Below are 26319 nucleotides of genomic sequence, written 5' to 3' on the forward strand. Positions count from 1 at the left end.
TTCCCTGGACTTGAGTAGGTTTTGGATCAGCCCCTCTGTCAGCAAGCTGAAATCTGATCCCTGTGGCCCAGCAGGGGATGCCACTCCTGAAAAGGAGGAAGTGCCCACCTCAGATTCATCTCACCTGCTTGCCTCTCTCTTTATTAAGCTGGCAGGTGGGGCGGTGATGGCGGTGGGTATCTGGACTCTGGCCGAGAAGAGTGACTACATCAGTCTCCTGTCCTCCAACACGTACATGGCGACCGCCTACATCCTGGTGGTGGCGGGAATCGTCGTCATGATTACCGGGATCCTCGGGTGCTGCGCCACCTTCAAAGAGCGGCGGAACCTGCTGAGAGTGGTAGGTTTCCTATTTGCCCCAGGACAGTGCTGGGCACCAAACGTCTTGTGTGTGTGAGGAGAGAGCTGCATCTCTGTTTCTCTGGACCTAGAGAGACGTACCAGTGACTCCCTGACTGGCCCGCTCTCCTGTTTGGGATGGATTGTCTCTATTACAGAGGAGACTTTCCTTTCTTTCTGTCCCACTCAGAGAATGTATTGGTTTCTGTGTGTTTCCAAAGGTGCTAAATAATAAATATATGATACTTTTCATCTGAGCATGTCAAAACATTTCCAAGCAAAGGAAATGTTCAGGCTGGTAGGGAAAAAATGGGAATAAATTTGGGAGTGAAGGCAGGGTGGGGCATTTAAAACCAAAAAATAAGTAATTGTGATTCCACTTGATTCAAAGCAAAACATTTCTTTTGATTGGTTTCTTGAGCATTGCAAAATTTCGAACAGTACAAAAATTTTCACACACATACAGCCCTAATTTTTTTTTTTTTTTTTTTGGTCAAAAAAACAAACAAAAAATCACTTGACATTTTTGACTAGCCCTAATAGATCTCAGGTCTGGGCTATACTGCAGACCTATAGCGGTGTGAAAAATTCACACCCCGGAGTGACGTAGTTATACCGATCAAACCCTCCATGTAGACAGTGCTACGTCGGCAGGAGAACTTCTCCTGTCAATATAGCTACTGCCTCTCGGGAAGGTGGATTAGATGGGAGAGCTTTCTCCCATTGACATAGAGCGTCTTCATTAAAGCACCATAGCGGCCCAGCTGTGCCGACGCAGTGTTTTAAGTGTAGACTTGCCCTAATTCTCACTCACTCGCTCTCAAATCTCCTTTGCGGTCCAGAAGATATACTTATCTCATAGAGCTGGAAGGGACCTTGAAAGATCATCGAGTCCAGCCCCCTGCCTTCACTAGCAGGACCAAATACTGATTTTGCCCCAGATCCCTAAGTGGCCCCCTCAAGGATTGAACTCACAACCCTGGGTTTAGCAGGCCAATGCTCAAACCACTGTGGCAGTGGTTCATCAAGCAGCCCATCTGCAGTGGTGAGTGTAGTGACTGCAAAAAAAGGGCCATTAATTGTCATTTCATATTAACAAAAGGGGACACTTCCACTCGGGCCTTAACCGTTCCTTCAGTTTTGCAGACTGCTGTTGACCTGAATGTCCCATCCCCTTTGTCCGAGTGGAGTGGAGACTGGGGCGGGGACAGGGAAAGAGGAGCCATGATGAACAGTACCGACCAGACGTACCCTCTGTCTGTGATCCCACTTTGTGGGGTGTGGGTGTGAACTGAAAATACAAGATGGTGGAAAATGCCCCTAAAAGGCCTATGACAAGCTCTCAGGAGCTCTTGTTAGTGGCTCGTTCATTGGTTCTTGAGGGGTGGTATTTGGCCCCTGGCCCTTAGCAGTTCGTTTTGGCACTAGCATAATTATTCACTGTGCTAAAGAGCTCTATTCATCTCCCTTTGTCTCTCTTTCACCCCTCCCCCCTCCCAAGTTACAGATGAAAATCTGGTGGGTTTTCTTTGTTATTCTGACACAGAAAACTAATAATTGTCTCATGGAAACAAAAGGTTGTTCTCTGTCTTTTCTTTCCCGCTCTGCCTGTGACAGATCTATTGTCTCTCCTCTCCGCTGGCTTAGTTGATACTAAGTAATCCACAAAAGAAATATTTTGTGCTGGGCAGGGCTGAGTTGGTCTGGCTGGAGGCTCCTGCCAGCTCTGAGCTCAGCCAGTAATCCCAACATCTTCACAACAAAGAGAAAGGCATCTGTGCCAGTCTGTCCCAATTTCTCTCTGTACCAAAGGGCCATGTATATAGCGAGGTATTCTGCGATGGGGAGTGTCCTGTAATTTTCCAAACCCAGAGGCTCTTTAAAGCAAGTTACAAGAATAATTTCAGACGGGGGGGTGGGGAGGAAGGGAGAGTTTGATCCAGGAAGGTATATTCTAGCTGCTTTTATAGCTACTGGTGAGTTTTCACTTCCAGTTCAAGGCTTTCCTCTGTGTTTTGTTTCTCATTGCTTATTACCAGGATATTTGTGTGTCTAGAGCATTTTTCTTTTTCGCAGCCAGCCAGATTCACTCAGGGATGCCACAGTGATCCAAGCACTTGTGACGCCACAGTTGCTTCCGTGGGTTCCAGGCCTGCAGCCTGTTGACATCAGTGAGAGACACTCCTGTGAGCAAGAGCTGCAGGATCAGGCCCGCAGTGATGAGCTGTGATGTCACAAAATCTGGCTTGTTATAGTTCACCCTGACTCTGAGTTTCAGGTCCTCCCCCCACCCACCCCCACCCCGATGGTGCAGCAGGCCAAGGAACCGTCTGGTCCCTAGCATAGGCTAGAGCAATCCCAAGGCCTACTCTAACTGGAGCTCAGATTCTGTAGCCGTTCTAACATTCAATCAGGGCACAGGGATGTTCAGGTTGCACACCCAACATACCCTGAGATGTCCCTATCCTATGGACTGCAAAGATGTAGGGTTGCCACCTAGGATTCCCCCTTTACCAAGGAAATGGCTGTTAAGCCAACTTTCATTATGCTTTACACTGCTGGGATAGCATAAAGCAGGGAGAAACGTAACTGAGAATCAGGAACATAATGTATGTTACTGTTGTGTACACAGCTCATTACAAGCGATCATGGGTCTTAACAATCACGTGGAGGCAAACATAGTGCACATGATAAAAGCAGGAGCCTGTCAGGGGTCACCAAATGAAATTAAGAGCTAGCAGGTTTAAAACAAAAAGAAGTATTTCTTCACACGACGCACAGTCAACCCGTGGAACTCTTTGCCAGAGGATGTTGTGAAGGCCAAGACTATAACAGGGTTCAAAAAAGAACTAAGTAAGTTAATGGAGGATAGGTCCATGAATGGGTATTAGCCATGATGGGCAGGGATGGTGACCCTAGCTTCTGTTTGCCAGAAGCTGGGAATGGGTGACAGGAGATGGATCACTTGATGATTACCTGTTCTGTTCCATTCCCTCTGGGGCACCTGGCACTGGCCACTGTCAGAAGACAGGATACTGGGCTAAATGGACCTCTGGTCTGATCCAGTATGGCCATTCTTATGTAGGATAGAAGAGCTGAATATAAAAGATAGCCCTTGTTTTTCCCACATACATATGCCTCTCTCGAATATTTACATACACTGGAAAAGAGAATTGGTGGAAAGCATTTTGCTATTATTATTTAGATTACATCTGTGTCCAGAGCCTACAGCTAGGCTGGTGCCCCATTGTACAAGGTGCTGTACGTACAGAGTAAGAGACAGGTCCTGCTCCAGAGAACATAGTCTAAATAGGTAAGCTGTAACTGGTAAACGAAACAACCAGTCAGGGCTAACAATAACAAAAGATGTTTTAGCACAGGCTAGCTGAGTGCACAAGTGGTAGCTGTAGTAACCTTCACTCTATATAGGCTTTGATAAAACCTGTTTGCTAAAAAGTGGGAGGGCTCTTTAAGATAATATGGTGACCTGAGGCCTTGTGATATGTGCCAGCTGCACTGGAATGCCTTTGACATCAGTGCAGAAAATACCCCATATGTAGAAAATAGATGAAGGAAAGAGAAACTTTCCAGTTAATTAGTTGTTTTCTTTCCCCTAATGCAGCAGCCTGACAGCACCATGATGTCAGAGGTATTACATAACCGGGCTCCAACAAAAAAAGAAACCTTTTGTTTAGGAGTGTTCCTCTCCTTTTCTGTCCCTTTCAGCCTCCCATTAGTGTGGCGCCCAGCCTTTGGTTATCCAGCACTCCATCGGGTGACTCATTCCCATGGTATGAATGGGTACCTTGTACAAGCATGTGGAGACACTTGCAATGTTCAGCTGAGAGCCAGTGGGGGGAGTTTAGGGCTGGGAGTGAATGCCTGAGATTGTACACTCCTATTAAAGCCCAGCCTGCGGATAAAACCCAGTTGTCCCTCCCATGCAGCTGCTGAATCCCGGCAGAAGGTGAAAGAAGAAATCTGACTCAATGGACAAGGATTCTGAGTTGGCAGAATCTCACTGGGGCAAGGCGTTTTGATTACCTGTGTCTTCTGACAAAAGGGGGAGCGCGGTGAGAAACAGAGGTGTCACTCAGCAAAAGACAAGCTGTGATGCAAAGGCAAATTTGTTGCCTCCAGTTCTTGCTTTTCCTAGCAAGGTTTTGTGGTGTTCTGTTTTTTGTAACCTATAGATGCATTTATTTGATGCTAACCAGGGATTTTTGGAGGGGTGTGTAGCTCCTTTTGTGGGGTCAGGGGTGTAATAATACATGGTGTGCTGTAATTCAGGACTGAGGGACAGTTGGAGCCCGAAGACTGGAATTCCAGGGAATCCCACAAAACGGAGATAAGGTGCATTGGCAGAGGTGCCTGGCTGTTTGGGGGGTTGCAGGCACTTGATGGGACTTTGCTGGTACAGCTAGATATCAAATCCGATACTGTGTTTCCCATGCAGAACCACATGAGGCTGCAAGGAGAACAGCATCGGGGTGGGGCAAACATGGGACTTTCCAGCATGACTTCTTTCTGTGAAATAAGCTTGTGCGCATGGGGCAGTGTCTCTGACTGGTTTCTAGTGGAGTAAATCACCATCAGAACTGACACTACCTGACAATTGTAGCAGAAGGGCCACAGTTAGAATGAGTATGTGACAGTCCCTAGAAGAGGTCTCTCCAGCTCTGGGCAAAGTTCTCTGGTGGGGCAGTGTGTGGGGAAGATGACACTGCTGAGTGCTGTGCGGTGCCTGTGCTGTGATGACATAGAGTATTACAGGATGAGCCCAAATTTAGGCCCTTGGAGCTGTAGAATGACCTGGCCGTAGCTGCTTAGGTGACCATCGCCATGGTGACATGACATTCAGGATAGTAGCTTAAATGAGAGCAGGGCATAGCCCTGTTTTCTGAGAGAATTTGGACTCGTGGTGTACATGATACTTAGATCCCACGGCACCGGATGCTTTAGAAAGAGAGCACTGGTTGGTCTCCAGGGATGTCAGTTTGATATCTTCACCAAGATTAAACTTACATTAAGAGCATTTTTTGAAATTTTAAACAGACACAAGGGGTGTAAAAGATTAAACAATACGCCCAGGTTCAATTAATCCCTTCTGTATCTCACTGGACTCAATAGAGTTACACCAAGGATGGAGGTCAACTGTTTGTTGTGGGTGAAATTCACTTCTAGGGCTTACGTACCACTGTGACTAGTTCGGTGTTTGCACTACTTAAGGTTAAGCTCCGTTATGAGGGTTTACTTGGTACCAGTGTGGCGCATAGGGATGAATTTCACTCTGTGTGAGTAACAGGCACATTTCAACACAGAGCTCCAGTGCTGATGTTTCACTCTGCATTCTCCTCTTAGGTCCCCGGAGCAAGGAATTTCCCACTCCAAATCAGGAAGCATTGCAATTTCCAGATAGTGCCACCTTGTTGCATTGTTTCCTCCTTTGAACAATTGGCTGACTATTGAGTACAAAGTCCCTGCAGTTGCTCTCTGCACTGCAGCCTCATCCTTGGCTTCTGCTCAATTTCAAGAGCCTTCCCCATAGGATGCATAGTTATTCTGGGGCTCCCACCGCCTGGCGCAGTCAGATGTTCCTCTCCTATTTAACAAGCTAATGTTGAGTTTCTCAGAGCAACTGGTGCAGCTGCATTTTGGGGGTGGGGTGGGTGGCATCTGCAACTGAGCTGCTGCATCCGTGGAATCCAGTTAGTTGCATTTAATTAGTTATACATGACTGCTCATAGGAACGACCATGCCATATCACACCCATGGTCCATCCAGCCCAAAATCCTATGTCCATCGCTGGGCAGTACAGGCTGCTTCAGAGAATGATGCAGGAGCCCCTAGAGAATAGGCAATTATCGATTAACTTGCCCAGAGTGATAGTTTCCTCCTAACACCTTTGAGTTATGCCCTGAAACATGAAAATTTAGTTCTCTTATACATTTTCTTTATCCCACCTAATGTGACTGGGGATGTTCTTATCCAATCAGTGTCCTGTCTCTTTTGGAATCATGCTAAACTCTTGCCTTCATGATACATTGTAGCAGAGAGTTCCTCACGCTAAGGGTGCATCATGTAAAAAGAGAAGTCCTTATATCAATAAATGTGTTACTTTTCAATTTCATTGGATACCCCGTAGGAAAAAGGGTAAATAGGAACTGTCTCCTCCAGTTCAGCTGTAATTTCTGTCTTGCCCTTTATTAGATACACTTATATCACTACTACCCTCATCTTTACTTCCTCCTTTACTTCCTACTCTTTGATAAGCCCTCTTGTTGCTGCCTGTCTTAAATTATATTATAACCTTTTCCATGCCCAGCACCCAATACAATGAGCCCCTAATACAGATCAGGTCCTTTGAGAGCTGCTGTAAGACAAAGAATAATACTGATAGATTTAAGCCTTTTTCCTGATCATCTAAATTTAACTTCCAGGACTTCTCTCCCACCCTTCCTGATGCTCTCTTTTAACAAAAACGATTTTACCATTGTCTTGCAGTACTTCATATTGCTGCTGTGCATTTTCCTGCTTGAGATCATTGCTGGAATCCTGGCCTATATCTACTACCAACAGGTAAGTGGATGTCGAACTAAGAGGATCAATCCAGAGAGAGCGGGAGCAGCTACTTATCACCCAATTTCTATTTAGAGATTGGGCCTAAGCCAACATTTCAAGGGCTTTGAATCCGTGGTTTGGTTTGGACCCATCTATTCCTCACCCCAGCTTGATTCCCTCCTTATTCACATCCCCCAATATACAAAATGCATCAGGTTATAAACCATATTTGACAAGGCCTTAGTCTGTTACGTGAGTATTTGGGAGTCAGATGAAGTTCAGCTCCTTCCTGCACATCATCTTTTCTCCCCCCTCCCTCTGTGAAGAGAGCTGTTGGAGTGAATCCTCTTGTTTCTAGTACAGAGGATCAGCCTGAGGATTTTTCTGATGTCCGGAAAGGAAACAAGGGGCAATTGTAATTATAGTTGTGCCGTCTAGAATGAAGCAGAACATAAGAATGGCCCATCTAGCCCAGTATCCTGACTTCTGACAATGGTCGTCAATGGCAGATGCCTCAAAGGGAATGAACAGAACAGAGCAATCATCAAGTGATCCACCCCTATGGATCACCCCAAGTGATCTGGCAGTCAGAGGCTTAGGGATGCCCAGAGCATGGGGTTGTGTCCCTGACCATCTTTGCTAATAGCCAAGCAGAAACGCTCCCGGCTAAACCCAGGAAGCTCATGGACGGGAAATGGTCCAACTGGGGATAGAGCAACACCGCCACAACTCAAAATATCCCCGAGGGTCAGCTGCAGTCGTAGACAACTGAGTTTGAAATCCCCATGAGGGAGCGATGGCTTCATGTTATCACGCTGGATATGGCCGACGAGAGGCATACCACTTGGGAGGCTCCCTCAGACGAGGCTTCTCTCCCCCACCCTTTGAGGGAGGCTGGGTGTCTGAAGAGGGCAGACTGTTGGAGATTGTCTGAGGAGGTGTGTCTGACAGGGAAGTGTACATTGCAGAGGGGTACAGGCGTTTTCAGTGGCTCTGTGCTCACATACTGTAGGCTTCCCTGGATTACACCCTTAAGCTGGGAACTTTCATCCTGCCTCAGGGCTCCCAGACTTTGCCCCCCACCTCCCACAAAGGTGACATTAGCAGTTTGCTTGTAGCTAAAGAGCTACGCCTCATTTGTATCAAGTGAAATACATTCCAGCTGCCTCTGTCTTTAATATGGAGGATCGGCCCCATGGAGGCTATTGGATCCAGAAAGCCATGCTCCATCTGGACCTGAGCAAAGACTAAAGTAACACATGGCAATGGATGAAATGGTGGAAACTTCTTGGATCAAGGTGGAGCGTGGCATGCTGGGATTGTAGTCTCTGGCAGATCCGCAGGCTGCTTTGTAGATCACCCACTGGCATTTGGCTTACTAGCTACACTGATTCCCCAACCCCGCTCTTTTATGTAAAAGTCCTTCCTTCCCTGGGCTCCGTCTGCTTTCTCTCTTTGCAGCTGGTTTTCTTTCTCCCCTTCCCTTGCTGTCGCGTCCAGTGCGTGTGTATAAACTGTGTGTTTCTTTTGCTGTCTTTGTTCCATGCTGCAGTTCTTCCCCGTGAGCCCGCAGGTAACTGCTTTTCTCCTGAGTAATATTTCCGCTAGTGGACTCTGTCTCTTTGTTTGCCTTTGGTGCCCATGAGCTGCCAAACTTTTCTTCTTCTGTTTGCTCCTCTAAATATTTTGCACTTCTAAAGAGCCCAAGATCTCAAAGCACTTTGCAAACGTTAATGAATGAAGTCTCGCATCATCTCTGGGAGGTAGGTGTTACTCCCATTTGACAGAAGAGGGATGAAGAACCACTACTACATTCAGCAGATTTGAAGTAGGGGAGAAAAACTCAGGCCATATTCCCCCAACCCAGTGTAACCGAAACGTTCTTTTCCTGCATTCCACCCCACAATTATTGTTTATTACTAAGAAATACATGTACATAGAAAAGCTTTTTCCCTATCTGGCCATCTGGCCTTTCCTCCTGTTTGGTTTATTCAGCGACGCCATCTACACGCATGATGATGTTGTTCAGGAACATGGGAGAATTGTGATTTCACAGGCACTGGATTATGGCATCGTTACTGAATGGACCAGGCAGGAGGAGGCTGATTAGAAAGGAGGCAAATTTTAGCCATATTTTGTCTATCCGCAGGGATGGGCAGGAAAATACCAGAAAAGGACATAGCAGTCTGGTGGTGCATCAGCCAGCTAGACAGAGAGAAGTTTGTGGATACATTAGTGTGTGTGTGTCACTGTAAAGGACACTTTCATGCTTGACATGCTCCACATATCAAACCTTCTTTCTGAGCAATGTCATTCTGGCTTTCTGAACCTATCTCTAGTATCACAAGGGCTGCTGCAGTCTGGGAGGCAAGAGTCTTAAGATCCCTCCTCGTGCTCTCAATCTCCTTGTGCGACATCCCTTTCAATCTCTGATATAAAAGGTATGTAGACTGCACAACTTCAGTCCAGCAGGTCCAGGGCTCTGAATTCCTAACACTCCTAGCCAGATCCTTTTGGATTTAGTTCTCCGGCAGCCCTGTTTCCGGAGGCGTGAGAGCCCCTTTGATCCTAGAGGAATATTCATAAGGCAGGAATGAGATTTTTAGAGAAGGGCAATCCTGTTCTGCGGCAGGCCTGTCCCTCTGGATGGCATCCCTTTCAATGTGGAGGCAGGCTCATGCTGGCCTTGCAGGGCAGGGGAGAATGATGCTTAAAGAGTCAGGAGAGGCAGAAATAAGTGCCTGTGCTTTCTTTGAACCAATAGGGACTACACTAGAGGCAGGGTTATAGCTTCCACAAAGTTCTCTGCTGTTCTCCAGGAGTGAAGATGATAGAAAATATAAAGGGGTGATGATAAGGAAGGTGTCTGCCTCATGATTTCACCTCTGCTACCCCTTTTGTTTAGCTGAGTATGGAGCTGAAGCAAAACCTGAAGGACACCATGACCCAGAAGTATAGGAAGGAGGGAGAGGAGGGCGTGACCAGCGCGGTGGACAAACTGCAGCAGGAGGTAGGCCTCAAAGACACAGGGAGAATTAAACCTATGATAGAGCTAAAAATTATACCATCCTTAGATCACTGTCTCCTTATCATTAAAGAGATAATGGTGTTCCCCATGTCATGCTGTCTGGAGTGGTCAATGACCGTGAGTGCCAGCCTCAGGGCAGACTGTTAAAAAGCAGGGCAGAGACCCCAAACTTGTGGTATGTTCTATAATTGGATTTCACCAAAGCAGTAACAGATGTGAACGCCCAGATCACTGTACTAGTCTTACCATGAAGTGACAGATAGTCGCCTTGGGCACTCCGGTCTATCTTGCTACCCAAGCAAGACAGACTTAGTGACAAAAGGTCACTTACAACAAAAATCACTAAATATTCAGGTTGCTTCCAAGATAATGCTTTTGTTTCCTAGGTCCAGCCCTTGCGAGAATCCAAACAGCAAAGATATAACCATTTTTTCTTGTGAGCATCTTTATATGCCCTTCCCCCAGAGTTCAAACTGATGGGATGAGTGCTCCTCACATAACTTCTTCATGGGTGGATGGGGCAATCAACAAAGTTTTTGTCCTACGTTGGCCCATTTAGTCTTGATAGTCCTCCTTGATGGGCGGGGGAACCACGTTTCCTGCCTAGGTTCACCAGTTCTGAACAGGCATTTTTACAATTATAAAGCAAAACTTTCATATTACCTTACAGCATGGGATACAGGCATTACAAATAAGATTAATGCATGTAGCAACTTACAAGCACTCTATTGAGTCTAAACATTAAACACATCCTTACAAATCTAACGCCTACCTTGAACAATATTAACATAGAAGGTGAGTGGGTCTGGTTTCCAGCTATGAATTTGTCAGTGCTCAGCTAACGCCACCAGCCTTGGCAAGATGGCACCTGGCTTACCAGCATCATACCCCACTATCCCCAACTCAGACAGGATGGATATGATGCTGCATCTGCTGTCACAGAGACTGGGACTCCTGGGCTCTGAGCTGTGTGATTGCTTGAAAGGGGAAGGGTGACATTCACATCACTTGCTGAATGAACTAGTTCTGGCCAGTTCAGTATTGATATTTGCTTGCTTCCAACAGGATGGAAGTGGAGGAGTTTGGGGGGAATTGCTAATGTTAATCAAGCTTCCCAATACCCCGCAGAGTGAAGTATAATGACTGAAGTGCCCTGTTGCTCCAGGCACTGCCAGAGAGTTGGGGGACTGAGCGATCCGAATGACTGAATAGTCTTGATAACTTCATAATCCAGTACCTCTCAACCCCTCCCCAGGAGATATGCCCCTTGCTATAGACCTGAATTTACCTCCAACCCACACCAGCCTGATGACCCACTGCCTGACTCTCACTTCTGTTATGATACATGTCCATGAGACATGCAGGGTCACTGACGTGAGGTTCTCAGGAGGGTTGTACAGGCTTTAGAACGGACTCCCACGTCACCGGGGTGGCCTGCCGGGGCGCTTTCTCACGTTCCCCGTTCTGGTCTGTTTTCTCATGCCTCGTGTTAAGGTGTTGAGCGGCTTGGTGTGTATTCTAGTACTTGGTGTCTCCTGATTCCGTTCTCGAGGTACGGAATCCATGGAGCTGAGGACTTGGGGCTCGTTCAGGTCACAAGTAGAGAGAGGTCCAGTCTTCAGCAGTCAAAGCACTGCTTTTGTCAATGAATAATACTAACCGGCAGTTCTGTAGTGCCTCCTGTCTGAGGACCCTAGAGCAATGCACAATCGTTAATCCGGGCCTTGCCGCTCTCGGGTGAGTATTTTACAGGTGAGGAAGCAGAGGCAATGTGAGACTAAGTAACTCACTCAGTGCCCTCTGTGATGGAGATAGGAATTGAGCTCTCCTTTCCTGATTCTCAGTCCTTGGCCACAAGCCCACCTTTCCCCTCATCATTGCCATCAGGATGTGAGTGCGCTGAGGGGCACACGGATGCAGCCCTTTATGGTCGGAGGGCATGAGTTGTTCCCATAAATGGGATGAGAGACAGACAGCTGTGCGGGGACCCACCCAGGGAACAAGCTCATTCTGCTGACTACAGCTACCCCCTAGGTTGTGGGTGTGCTGAACAGCAGAGTTGTCCGCAGTCATCCGTCATTTGATTCAACGCGAGCATGATTGATGCTGTTCAGTTTTGTTGTCAAGACCAGAAGGAGCTGCAGACGAGGCCCATCTCTGTACAGAGAAGTAAGTGGCTAAAAGAAAGGCATTGTGGATATTTAAGGGACATTTTTAGGAACCTTAGACACGAAGGTCACTCATAATTATAGCAGCTCATAAAAACCCAGGCAGACATAAGCAGCCGGACTGGCCAATTGACGATGCTCTGCGGGGGATGTAACTAGGAGCTGGGTGAGGATGGATGTAAGGGATGGTGCTGTGCTTTCAGGTGACAAACTGCTGACTCATCCTGTGCTCTTGTGCGCATACAGTTCAAGTGCTGCGGCAGTAATAATGCTACAGACTGGAGTGAGAGCATCTGGATCAAATCCGCGGAGGCCGCAGGGCGGAAATTCCCAGACAGCTGTTGTAAGACGATAACAGAAGGGTGTGGCCGGAGAGACCATCCTTCCAACATCTACAAGGAGGTAAAGAACAAGCTGATGTCAACATTCCCAGGATCACACTGCGGGGGGGCCTGCTGGGCAGACTGGTTTGGTGCTTGCTTAGGGCTGAATGCGAAGCCTACTGAAGTCAGGGGGTGGGCAGGGACTTTCCACTGAAGACTTTAGTTCTCTAACTTTGTTCCCCACCCGCAATCCCAAATGCACCCATCCGGGGAGGAGAGGGAAAGGATACTATTAACCTTTAAGCACCAGGAATCAGGGTGTCTTCACTCCAGCCACAAGAGCATTACGACAAGTGCTATAGTAATCACAGTTGTCATGGGTGCATGGGTGTGGGATCAGAGCTGATGTCCTGAATAAGCGTGGTACAAGTTACCTAGGTAGCACCTTGCAGATGGGAGTGTGGATTGGGCGTGTAGTTCATTTAAAATCAGTGCAGAAATTGCCTTCCGGCATTAAAAAGCTCGAGGAGCATGTTAAAGAATCCTGTGCAGCAGGCAGCGCTAGCAACTCGCAGCACAAGTAGCAGGGAACTTGGTTGTGGGTGGGGAACATGATGCTGACAAGAAGTGCACCCCAGGAAATGGGGAAGGGAAGAGTAGGAAGCATGTTGCTGATGGGAAAAGTGAGGCTGGCCTAGTGCTTCTCCTCTTCAGTTCCGGGCAGGAAACCTGGGTTTGAGTCCCACAATGCATGTGGCATCTCAGCAGCTTTGGCTTTGGTAGGCTTTGAACGGAGTCCCATCCAGCCCTCATCTAGAAGGGTGCTGGGTGCTAGGATGGTAGGGTAGATGGATTTGGCCTCCAGCATGAAGGAAAGAGAGGTCAGAAGAGGAGGGAAAAGGGGTGTTGTAGAGTCAAATTAGTACGGTCCCTGTTGGCTAGAGCTGGGCTAGGCAGTGTTTGGGTAGAGGGGAAACCCCTCTTTACTCTGACAAACAAAATAATCAACAAATGGGTAGCTAAGCACTCATCAACCTGACTCGTGGAGGGGTGAGGTCTTGCAGGGGGAATTGATTCAGGCACCCACAGTATTGTTGCCCCCTTTTGACCCGAGCGGCTAGTCAAATTTGGGGCCCTGAGGATGTTCCAGTTAGAAGTGGGAAGTGATGGAGTCCGGTATTCTCTTTAATGCAATCGTGTTTATTTACAAGGAGCACACCAAGTCCTGCTTCTCTTAACACAGGAGGAACTGGGAACAAAAGGAGCCGTTTTTTAGTTAACCACCCCAAGAGAGACCCCAAAGGTCTCTCTAGTTTTCCCCAAGGTCACACAGGCTACTCCTTGCTTGGCTTTCTTGCTTTTGGCCTCTGCCTCCCTCTCCGAGTACCGAGTAGAACCCTGCTCCCACATGGGGCAAGTTTCTGGACAGGCTCTAGTAGGCCTTGTTTTAGGTGTGTCCCCGTAACTGTCTCTTACAGCTATTGTTCACACATAGGGTGAACAAGGTTTTAACTAAGCCTATAGCAAAGTTTCACCTGGCTCATAACAGTATAAATACATTTGCCTCAACCTAGGGACTGTTCACTGGCTTTCTAGCCTGATTTTCTCAGCAGCATAGCCAGCGCCCTAACCTGTGGAGTCAGCACCGTGGCTGGCTGCCTGGAGACAGGTAATTAGAGGGGTGGGGAATGCCTGCTGGAATCTTTTCCTTGTTTATAATTTCCCATGATGGAAACACCGCAAATGAAGAGGTGGCCCCTTAAAGTCGGATATTCCTTCTCACAGGGCATGTGCATTCAGCACGACTCACACGAGGATTAGACCGAGTAACATTTGCCGCTAAGTTGAGCAGATCAGACAGATATAAGGGAAATCAGCCCTCGTGCCTCAGGGCATGAATAGTGATGATGGAACCTGAGACTCTGGTTCAGCACAGTTGCCTGAAGTTCAGCTGCTTAGCCAGACTGCTCTGAGCTAGGAATGTCAGGAGGAAGGGGCGAGCTCAGGAGATTTGTTGCTGTGGGCTGGTTGGCTAGAACTGGGTAGAGCCTCTTGCCTGGCACTTCCCCCACATCTGCTTCTGGCCCCAGCAAGGAAGCGCAGAAGTGAAACTAATGACAGAGGGCCCACGAGGCAACCCTGAGACAGCATAACGGGGGAACCCAGGTCAGAGATGGGGTTGGGGGCTGCCTTTTTGACCTCTCACTGCCCACACAGCTGCCCCGTTGACCTACAAGGTGGGTGGGGTAATACCTTTCATTGGACCAACTTCTTCTGAGCCACATGGAGCTCATCTTGTCTCTCTCACCAACAGAAGTTGGTCCAATAAAAGATATAACCTCATCCACCTTGTCTCTCTAATACCCTGGGACCAACAGGGCCACAACTACACAGAGAGAGCGCCCAGGGCTTTGGAGGCTGGGTTAGCTGGGGAGAGAGCCCGTGGGTGGTGGGAGCCAGGTTAGCTGTGGAGAACAAGAGACTGTGAGATAGCCGGGGGCTGGGCTAGTTCTGAAGAGCGAGAGCCCATGAGGTGGCAGGGGCTGGGTGAGTTCTCAGGGGAGAGAGCCTGCATGGTGGCCCCCAGGGTTTGGCTAAGAGGGGGTAGTTCAGGCAAGATTTTAGCGGGTTTGAAAAAATTAGACAAGGGTTGGGTCATGAAGGTGGTAATGGCTCCAGAATGGGGCAGCTGGGGATAGCGTAGATTTTGAAGTCCAACCATGGACCAAGCAGGAACCGTGCCTCTCAACCCCTACCTCCTCTGCCTGTATGTTACACTCCTGTCCTCTCCCTCCGTCTCTCTCTGTCGGTTGTAAGCTCTCTGGGTCAGGAGCCTTGTTACCCTCTGTTTGGAAGCTGCCCTGCCCCGTCCCACAGAAGATCTGCCTCACTAGATTAACTCACTTAATCATTTAAAGACCCTTGGATCAATATTCAGCCAACCCTGTTGCTGCTTCTGTTTCAGCAACGACTTGGCAAGGCTGGGAGGGGAGCAGGCTGCCAGCCAAGGACACAATTACAAAGATGGAGGTGGGCAGTGCCTGACCTTTTTGGGCCCGCCTCCCCATCTCATTGCTCTTAGAAACAATCCTACATGGAATTCTCCTTTAAAGCGCTGCTGCTGTTTTAGGAGACCTTGTGGCTGGTCCCAACTGCAGTTCCTGGAGACCTGGGAAGGGCTTCCTTGCCCTTTTTCAGGTCAAAGCCATTACAGTCGTAGGGTGGAGCCTTTGGGGTCACTGGGTATCAATGCAGTATCCCTTGCAGGCAGGTTCTGGCAAGGATGAGACCTTCCAAATAGCTTGGGGAAAGATTTCCTCTCTGCCACCAGAACGCAACTCAGCCCCAGGCGTATGGTAGGGTTACCATACGTCCGGATTTTCCCGGACATGTCCGGCTTTTTGGGCTCCAAATCCCCGTCCGGGGGGAAATCCCAAAAAGACGGACATGTCCGGGAAAATCGGACATCCGGTGCCGGGCCGGGCCGGGGGCTCGGGGGGCCTGGCCGGCGGCTCGGGTGCCGGGCCGGGGGCTCGGCCGGCGGCTCGGGTGCCGGGTGCCGGGCCGGGGGCTCGGGGGCTCGGCCGGCGGCTCGGGTGCCGGGCCGGGGGCTCGGGGGCTCGGCCGGCGGTGCTCGGGTGCCGGGTGCCGGGCCAGGTGCAGGGCCGGGGGCTTGGGGGCTCGGCCGGCGGTGCTCGGGGGGGGCCGGTGCCGGGCCGGGGGCTCGGGGGACGGGCCGGGGGCTCGGGGGACGGGCTGGGGACCTGCGGTGCCGGGGGTGGGCCGCGCCTCCTCCCCCCACACCCCCCTTACCTGCTTCAGGCTTCCCGCGACTCAAATGTTCGCGGGAAGCAGGGGAGGGGGCGGAGACTTTGGGGAGGGGGCGGGAGCGGGGGCGGGGCTGGGGCCCCTTTAAAGTGTCCTCCTTTCGGAGGCACTAAATATGGTAACCCTAGCGTATGGGAGGTCACCCCCTCACCCACCTCTGGCTGCAGGGCTGATGTTGGTCTCTGTGAGGGGACTTGCCTCCCCATCGCCTGTGCCCAGCTGGACTGCTGTCTTAGCCTAAGCTCTGCAGTCACTGCCTTGCTCACTTGCCATTTGTAAGGCTGTTGCCCTGGACCTATTGAAGCCTGCTAGCCATTTCTGGGAAGCTGCCAGGCTCCCTGCTATAACAGTGGTTACTGTCCATGCTGCACTGTTACATTCTGTATCTGTAACAAGGGTGGAAGTGTAGATTATGAGCTCTCTGTGTGCTGTCTGTACAGCACCTAACACGATGGGACATTGATGCCTGACTGGGGTTCCTGGATGCCACCATAACACAGATAAGAATAAGTTGTATCAAGGAATCCGTCCTGTTAGTTTTCACTCCCATTCATTCACCCACCTTTCAGGGTTGCAAATGTTGTAATGCATGAGGGGGCAAGGGATTAAACCAAAACTAACTCCTGTCTATTCTTCCCGTCCCCCCCACAGGGCGGCTGCATCACTAAGCTGGAAAACTTCATCCAGGAACACCTGAAAATTATTGGAGCGGTGGGGATTGGCATTGCTTGTGTTCAGGTAAAGGGACTGACTGCTCGGGAGTGGGGAAGCTTGGCCCACGTTAGAAGGACCCTAGGACAGTGAAGCACCATCTGCCGAGCCCAGAGCATGGCTAGGAAGTTATGGCACTGATTCGTTGGAAGTTTGGTGTGTGGGTCTCCACAAACTGCTAATCTAAACTTGTGGGATCCAAGGTGCAGATGCCCTGAGCTATTTTCCTTCCTTTGTATCTATAAAAACGGAGGCTTTAACTATGCTCCCAAGAGAGAAATTCCAATGCTAAAATCCAGTGCAGTGGGCTGAGGACAGCTGAGCTCTGGAGGTTTGCTCTGAAATGCGGACGCGGCCTGGGTCCTGCTGTTATCTATTGCAGAGTGAGGGAGACCTCTAGTGGGGACCCTCCACAATTACCAGCATAGATGTTGCTGAACCAGAGTAGTTTTGTGCCTGATTTTTTTCCTTTGCTTTGTCACCAGAGGTGAACAGTGCTGTGGTCTTGATACCACTGTGAGAATAATGTGAAAAAGTGACACACATTCCAGGGGCGGTACATGTCCTTTTAACCTGCCTGTGTCTTAGAGGAAAGGTGCAGGGTATTCTCTCTGGTTCAAGATTCAGGCTTTCCCAGGGGAGCGACAGTGGGATATGATCTCAGTTCCCCCTTTTCTGGCTAGTAACCGAATTGCACCAATTGGATGTCTGTGGCTGGTTGTAGGGGGAGACACCCTGCTTTGCTCATCATCTCCTGCTGTTTTATTGAAACACAGAGCTTGGGTTTCCCAAATGCTCAGCTCATCCATTGAGCACCCATTGCAATCAAGGTCCAGTAGGAACGTTACGAGCTGCTTTCTCCTCATCCTCTCTACATCCAGAATGACCCCTCCCCTTCCAGAGTTCCTAGAAGTACAGTCAGTTCTCAGATGCTTTAAATCCAATGGAGCCTGATTTTCCAGAGGTGCTGAATACATGCAGCTCCCAGCAACTTCAGCTGGAGTTGTGGGTGCTCAGCACTTCTGAAGATCAAGTCCTGTGTCAGACAGAGGAGTCAAACTGGCCTCTGTGAGAAGACCCAACTGGCTGATAGCTGTTAATCCGTTAGGGTACATAGACCCATCTTTACACAGCTGCCCCTAAGCACACATCATGTTTCTCCATCTCGTATCTCCTCACCCTTTAGATCTTTGGAATGATCTTCACCTGCTGCTTGTACAAGAGTTTAAAGTCAGAACCATACTAGGAGCACCAGAAATCCATCAGCTCCCCCTCTACCACCACCCTCAATGTCTGTCAACCCCACCAGCTTCTACCCAGCAGCAAAGAAACATCAGTAACTCGAGGACTTCCCTTCCTTATGAAGTGACTCTTGGATCATCCAGCACCTACCCTGCCTCTGCCAGAGAAGGCCACCCTCCTTGAGGTGGCACAGGACGGCCAGGAGTTCAGGGGGTTCCCTGTGTGTTCTAGAGCAATTGAACTGCAGATTCCACTCTGCTAGAAGCTTTAACAAACCAGGCCCATGTTGCAACCTCAAGGAGAAATCATCCAAGCCCATTGGGGCCCAGCTGTTGAGGTATCGGGATTCCACACAAGAACAATGGTTCGCTCTGGCTGATAGACCACTCAGCAGCCTGTGCGCCGACCATGAGGACGGATGATGTCTCTGTGCTGGGTGGGAGCCCACATCAATTCTCACATCCAGAAAGTTCCCCTTGGGCCGTGCCCATGCCCTAACAGAGCTATATTCCATCTATACCTGCTCTTGTCAGTTGCTGCCGTCACCTCTCTCCATCTCCCCAGCAGGAGGGTGACCTGCCAGAACTCTGATCTTGCCCGAGGTGTGGTCGACTGGGGTTACCTTGTCCCTTCTTCCTCGAAGCCTCCATCCCACTCAGAGCCCATTGAGGGAACAGGGGCTCTTTGCCTTCAGTGACTGGAGAGGGAGTGTTCAATCATTTTCTGACTCTCTGCGATTTATATTTTATTTAGTGGTTTCCAGTGTAAATGGGAAAAATTAACTTGTCCCCCTTCCTGCTCCCTGTCTGACAGGCCCTACAGTGGGCCATGAGGGGAATGTGTTGTACCTTGCCACGTATGGGTGTTTAAATCCTTTGCCCTTTCAGTTGCCGGAATGGCCTACTGAAACACCACTCCCCAGAGAAACCCTCTCATGTGACGAGATACTCCCCAGCCGTATGGATTAATTCCTGCCGGAGAGAGACCGGTGTGGAGGCTGCAAAGGAAATGCACTAAGGGTTTTGTACAGGCCTCCCTGGATCTCATTAATCAGTTAGGCACTCTCTGGCTCTAATTAAACCTGTAACCCTGCTTTCTCATTCCTCTCACCCAGTAACCTGCAGGGTCAGCTTCATCTGACTGCAAAATAGACTTGGTAAAGTGGTAGTACCAGGGGATGCTAGTTAACTGTCTGGTTAGTGTAAATGCATCGTGACTTCACTAGAATCCGTGACACTTTTCAGGGGAAAAGATGTCTGTTGCCAACATAGTCTCTCCCTGTGGCTGTGAACCATGGTGCCAGCTGGGTGCTAGCTTGAATTCCTGGCATCTGCCCTGCTGCGCAGAGATGTTGTTCTGAATTGCCGAGGTTCCATCGGTGCTTCCAAAGGATAGACCCAGCCCACGGGCACCTGGCAGGCTTTGCTTGGTGCAGCTGTGAAATTTACATAGCACCTTTAGAGACGCATGGGTGAAAATTGGGTCCTCGAATGCCCAAACTGGTAATTAGCTCTGAAGTTAAACTAAATCAGGAATGGATGCCTTTCTAAAAAAAAACGTGCTGAAGCTCAACCTTCAGAGATGGGTTTGATGCAGGAGTGCTTCCCATCATAAGCACTGTCAGTAACCCCCTTCCATCCCAGGCATTCACGCTATGCACCCAGCACAGCATCCTATGCGCGGTGACCCCTGCTCCAAACGATCTACTACGCCACCCAGCACAGCAACAGAGTCATGGCATTCCCTGGAGCTGGATCCTATACCCTTCCATGCTCTGATTAAGTTTTGCTTCACAGAGATCTCTGTGGTCCTGGTGCTGGAGGGGAGAAATCACAAGCTACTAAGACATGTAATTTACCCCTGATGATCAGCAACTGCAAATCCCATCCCCCCAAACTGATTACTCCCCTCTCAGTCCCTTCAGAAGTTGGCCAGGGACAGCAGATCCAGGGTGAAGTGATGACTTAAAAGCACATGTTGGGTTGTGCAGTAAAGTGAATAACGCAGGGCTGTGTGGGTTGGCCGCCTTGAGAGTCCCAGCCTAAGAGTGTCTGTAGGTCCTTGGAGACACTTCCTCTATCAGTAAGAGTGAACAGAGGTGGAGTGTGGGTTGGGAAAGTGCGTTCACTGCAGGAAGACAGTATAAGCTGAGTGACTTATTCCCTTCCTTGGCCTTTTGTTATGGAGTTTGTCGTGGCTCTGGGCACATACTGAGACCAGCAGCCGGACAGTTAACAGTTGTGGAATCCCCCAGTGTCCCACAGGGCCTGTTACACTATCAGGAGGCTTTGCTCCATATACCAGAAGCCTCCCGGTAAGAGGTTAAAAGGTGATGAGGTGGGGGGGAAAAATCAGGGCAGGTGAAACTGGGAATCCCCAATGCAGCAGCAACATGAAATCATTCTAGATGCTAAGGCAGGCAAAGAGCATGGGGGAGGGGCATTTTTACCCCTGGGGTGGTGGAAGGGGGAAAGAGAACCTAAATTATTACAGAACGCTCTAAAGGATAAAACTCTAAATTATTGCTCGTTTTACGCTTCAGTTCCTGAGAAGTTGACTATTAACAAAAAGGAAAATACTGAGCACATTGCTTGAAGCAATATTTCTAGTTGCTTAAGTGTGTATTGCTAGTTGTCTATATACCCACTCCCTGGAAGGCATACTGTCCAGAGGGAGGGAGTGACCAGCCCTTTGTCCGCTGAGCTGTTTCCCCCATGTCATAGTCATGGTTTGTTTGTTTTTATAACTCACTTTAAGTTGCTGGTCAATTGACAATAAAGCTAAAGACTCTACTTATCCTTTGTCCCAATACCAAAGAGATAACATGCAGTCGTGGTTTCGCAGGATTGCAGGGTCCACAGTGACAGGGAGGGTCTCGGAGAAAACAGGCCAAAGCTGGGGGTTCACGATCCTCAAAGGGGTTGCAAACAACTGTGAGGAAATCCCACCAACCCTGCCCTTCCCCTATTGCCCAGTGGGAGCGGGGGTCTCCATTTGAAAAGCGCTGATCTACAGGAGCTGGTTTGCAGAGTGCTGAGCACTTGCGGGTCCTGGGAGCTGTTGTTGCTCAGTGCTCCTGGATATCCGACCCTGCAAGGTGCTGAGAGCCATTAACCCCATTGAAGCCAATACAAGTTTAGAGCATTCGGCGCTTCCTGTTCCCCAACAAGAGGCCTGATCAGAGCTCATGGACGTCTATGGGAAAACTCTCATTGGCTTCACTGGGCTTCGGATCAGGCCCAGGCTGAAGCATGTGTCTCGGGGCACGAGTGTGCGTAGTATACAGTACACACTGTAAATAACAAGGGATGAATAAATAGTGAGCATGGGACAGGATAAAAAAACCTGCTGGACCCAGCTGGTCCTTCAAACCTGAACAAGTTGATCTGGGAGAATAGAGTGGGAAGCAGGAGACAAATTAATTCCGTGGCACTGTTTAGCCAGCTTGATAGGGGTCCAGTCCCGCAAGGTGCTAAGCCACCACAGCTCCTAAGGTAGCTGCGGACCCAGCAGCTCATGGAGTCAGGCCCTGAGGGAGCGCACACAGAGCTGTTTGCACACACTGTGCCACATGCTCAGCTTCACATTCATTGCCCTAGTGAGAAAGGCCCTGCTGTCCATGACACATGCAAAGAGTGACAGCAGAGGCAAGCTCAGTACAGCTCCTGTCCAGCCCAGTGGCTAGTGCTGCTGCCTCTGGCCTGCTAGGGGCTGTGTTCAAGTCCTGGCAGCAGTAACAGGCAGGATGTGCGTGAGCAGTGAGTCCAACCCCTGGCCAGAGAGCCCTGTTCCGTGGTTAATTCTGCTCTACCGGCTGACCACCAGTCGCACCCACCCACGCACACTACTCTTAACTGAAATCCTCCACGTCTGGTACAGGGGCTTGCACTGACTACTGCAGGTCAGTGGAATGCAGCACCAGTGTGTTGCTATACGATGAGCTCTGCTTCTGTCTTGGGGCCTGTGCTGCAGGGATGCATTCCTGTGTCTGTGGCCTGGGCACATGTGTGCCCTTGGCATAACTCACAGCAGTCTAGCCTCAGCCCTGGATGTGTGCACGGAGAGTGCAGGAGCAGATGAGTCTGGCAGCCTCTTTGCAGTCCAGCTTTGAGCTCACCCTGTGTTTGCCGTAGGAATTAAAAATGACAACCGTAAACCAGAAGTGCCCTCCTTATTAGCCCTGTGCCAATGTCATAGGAGTGAAAGCCTGGAGAAATGTCCTGCCATTAACGTGTCTGACCACAGAGTGGCACTGTGCATCCCACATAGAGTCATTGCATGAAGCATTGCTGCATCCCGGCTAACCGAGCTGGGCCTAATGCAAATGGTGCAGCTTTAGGGGGTGCGCCTGCCAGGCCCGAGGAGAGCATATTGCACGTAACTCCAGAAGTGGAGAGGCCTCTGCTCCCCTCCTCTGATGGAAGGAAGTTAGTCGCAGCTCTAGAAAAATGTGCATTTTCACATCACATGGGAGATTCTGTTATTGCAGACTGTGCCAAGGTTGGCCTGGGGCATGGGGAAATGTTGCAATGTACTCAGGCCTAAAAGGGGGGATATGAGAGCAAAAGCCTGTTCAAACCACCTTATGTAATAAATACAGTTCTTGGTTCACCCTTTGCCTGTCCTTCCCTCATGTTCCTAGCTTTGTTTCCTCCCGGGGCAGTTCACATGCATTGGAACTGGCCCAGCCAGAAGTATCACACAGCACTTCCTCCACTGAGCACCATCGGCTCGGGATGAGCTCATTCACTTGTATGTCCTGCGCTCAGGGCAGGCCAGTTACACTTTATTGTTACGCCCATCACGGTTCTAATTGGCTTAGCTCTTGGAGCCCAATGGGCACACGACAAAATCTCTGGTCCCTTTGGGAGTGTTGAAAAACACACCACTCTGACTGGGATAGTCCTCCTCACCTTCACACCTCAGGATAACCCCACTGCCCCTCCTCATTGTCGTATGCTTCACACTAACCCAACTGCCCCTTCCCTGGGCCCACTGTCCTCTCCCCAGTGCCCTCTGCCCCATACTAACCCAACTACCCCCTCCCCATTGCTGTATGCCCCACACTAACCCAATTGCCTTCTCACCATCTTCCTTGAGATGCCAAGCCAAGAAAATGTATTGGGATCTCTACAGAGAGCCCCACTCCTCCCATGTCTCCTATTTAATCTGGAGGGTTCCCAAGAGACCTTGTAAAGCTTGTTTCTTTTGCAGCCTATGAATCCCCCCCCCCCATCTCCATCCCCACTTACTCCCTCTCTTTGACCATGGGGCTGCCCATAATATCGTTCATCCCCTTGATCAAATGAATTATTTTGTGGCAGTCCAAGGGCCCGTGTTATACAGGTCGGATGAGATGATCACAGTGCTCCCTTCTGGCCTTCGGATCTATGAATCTGCCTCATGCTGCTCTGCCCTCCTCCTAGTGCTCTGAGTGGGGTTCAGCAAAGCACACTGCTTCATGGAGAACTTAATATTGCAAGTTTCAGAGTAACAGCCGTGTTAGTCTGTATCCGCAAAAAGAAGAACAGGAGTACTTGTGGCACCTTAGAGACTAACAAATTTATTAGAGCATAAGCTTTCGTGGACTACAGCCCACTCAAATTTATTAGAGCATAAGCTTTCGTGAACTACAGCCCACTTCTTCGAAGTGGGCTGTAGTCCACGAAAGCTTATGCTCTAATAAATTTGTTAGTCTCTAAGGTGCCACAAGTACTCCTGTTCTTCCTTTTTAATATTGCAAGCATCTTAGTTGCAGAACGGTGCTTTTAGCCATGACTGATGTTTTGTATAACTGTTTTTGTACTAATGTGGATGGCGGTTGACACTGAAATCGGGATTTGCGAGATGTTAGCCCCTTGCCAGGGCACCTGTTAGCGTTTCACTGCCAGCCGCCTGTCTTTGGTTCACGATGCACTGGTTAGCATGGCTCGCACAGGGACCGAGGCACTGCACACGCGTCACACATTGGTTAGCATTGGTCAGGTGTGTGCCTGTGAGGTGCACATGTGTTGCTCACTGCACCGCTGGCTAACATTGCTCACACGCGGCCCTGGGAGCTGCTATAAGATGCTAAATAGCAATTGGGGTTTTACTATTCTGCTATTTGTAACCTGGCCTATTTCCATGCTATTAAAGTGCAGCTATTATAACCTCCAACTGTGTCACTTTCCTCTTTGGAGAGAGGTTACTGCAGGAAAAACACTAGCTAATAAAGCTGTTCTGTTTAAAAGCCACATCATGACTAGGGGCTGTGGCTGTGTTGGTGATATCTCCTGGCTTGCTGGGAGGGGAGGAGGAATAGACAACAGAAAGATCTATGCAGAGTCCCTAGAAAAGGTAAATGTTGGGGGGGGTTTATTCACTCAACCTATAATCATATGAACAGCAGGGATGGCTGGTGCCCAACAAATGTATTCAATGAATCATTGTTCAACCATTAAGCATACAGGGGTTTAAAATCTTCTTACTCACTGTAAAAGAAGCGTGTTCCCTGGCATCGTAACCACTGCCTACATTAAGGGAAAGAAATTCACACACTGAGCACATTAAGATCAGTTGCTTTCTCTCTTTCTAATCGCTGCTCCATGGTACAGACAATAGCTTTTCAGTGCTGGGCATTTCCAGCACCACTTGCTAGCCGCAGGTGCTATTATTCACACTGAAGGAAAGATTCCTGCATGACTGGGAGAGTGAGCTATGTTCCCGCGTGAAATGCTGGTTCCTCTCAAGTGCTAACAGTCTTGCAAACATACCCTGGGGCAGGATTTCCCAAACTTTGGACAGCTGAGCCACCATCAGGAAACAAATCCACAAGCATCTCCTTTCAGTTCGGCCAGGTGCTGTAAAAGGCCTACCCAAAATAAGGGCTCACCTAAGCAGATTGTGCAGGTCTTCACAATATACGTCCTCTCTATTGTTACATGTTTTGGAGAGCAGCGATATAGTTAACAATGGTGGTATGTAAAGTACCATCATTGGTTTCTGAATTAGCACTCAGTGAGGTGAACAGAACAGCTTGGTCTTCAGCACTATTGTTTCAGGCTCTCTGCAGACTCAGGCAGACATTACAGCATTGGTTACACTTAGGTTACGTGTTGAAGGTTTTCTTTGCAATTGTAACAGCTCGAGATTAACTTTTTTTTTTAAATGTAAGCTGAGACTTTGGAGAACAATTGAGAAGCATGGCTCACCCTATGTGCCCTCCAGGGTGGGAGTGCCCTTAATGCCATGCTGGGGCATTTACTCAGTACTGACTAAGAGGGAAGAGTGCCCTGGACTGATTCGCAAGCATTATTTCTTACAGCACGTGGGTGTTCTTGAAGGTCTCCATCCAAGCACTGACCTCCCTTGACCCTGCTTAGACAAGGAGGTACACAAATAAGATATGCAATGTGCAGCCTATTTCCTTCAAACTGTTCCCCCAAAAGCTTTACAGGGTTAACTACTGTAATGAATTGACTGGCCTATGCTGTCCTGATTCAGAACTGCTCAGCTGTGTGTCCTAGGCTATATATTGGTAGCAGCTAATGGAGATTCTTTTTCAAAACAGGGAACACAGTCCTGTGGTTTGAAAACAGGAGGAGGATCTGGGTGAAATCCCTGCTGCCATTGTGAAATGCTTGGGGCCGTGGTGTGCAGTGTAGTGACAACCACCATGTCCCAGGCAGACGCAGATTTGTTACAATATAGTAGCAAAGGCAAGAGGGGAAAGCGAGGTTTTCAGATCAGCTCTTCTCCTTCTCACACATGAGACGCCTCCGGCTCTCCCGCCATCCAGCCCAATTTTCCTTTATTCTGGCTGCCCAATCAGCAGGGGCAACACACACCTGCCGTGTTGCTGCATTGTGGGGGGGGGGGGGGGGGGGAAGGGGAGAGAGGGAAAGGAGTTTGCAGTGGAAGCAGCAGAGCAACTTGTTTCCTAATTTGCTCAGAATGAAGGTTCCCACTAAAATGGCTCCCCACTAAGTGGTCACCTGCTCAGGTTCTCAAAGAAGCACTGCTCCCTGCAGGGGCAGGGACTCTCTTCTACTTGAGTTCTCCTGGAGTTTTAGCTGACCTGTTCTCACACACGGGCAGCAACAAAGCACCAGCTGCTCCCCTACCTGAGGGATGTCTA

The 26319-nt window shown here is 49.3% G+C and overlaps 1 protein-coding gene across 3 annotated transcripts in view; it reads left to right on the top strand.

Annotated features, from left to right (window-relative positions):
- The window catches only part of CD151 (CD151 molecule (Raph blood group)), a 60629-nt gene extending 37818 nt beyond the window's left edge, over positions 1 to 22811 (top strand). For all 3 annotated transcript variants that reach the window (XM_054026324.1, XM_054026326.1, XM_054026325.1), the window contains 6 exons: positions 149 to 340; positions 6844 to 6918; positions 9806 to 9910; positions 12343 to 12498; positions 16899 to 16985; positions 18145 to 22811. In XM_054026324.1, coding sequence (XP_053882299.1) covers positions 149 to 340; positions 6844 to 6918; positions 9806 to 9910; positions 12343 to 12498; positions 16899 to 16985; positions 18145 to 18204 — 675 coding nt within the window. In that variant the 3' untranslated portion in view covers positions 18205 to 22811. The remainder of the gene's footprint in view (positions 1 to 148; positions 341 to 6843; positions 6919 to 9805; positions 9911 to 12342; positions 12499 to 16898; positions 16986 to 18144) is intronic.
- Positions 22812 to 26319: the final 3508 nt, after the last annotated feature.

This window comes from Malaclemys terrapin, chromosome 4, assembly GCF_027887155.1.
Source record: "Malaclemys terrapin pileata isolate rMalTer1 chromosome 4, rMalTer1.hap1, whole genome shotgun sequence".
NCBI classification, from domain to species: Eukaryota; Metazoa; Chordata; order Testudines; family Emydidae; genus Malaclemys; species Malaclemys terrapin.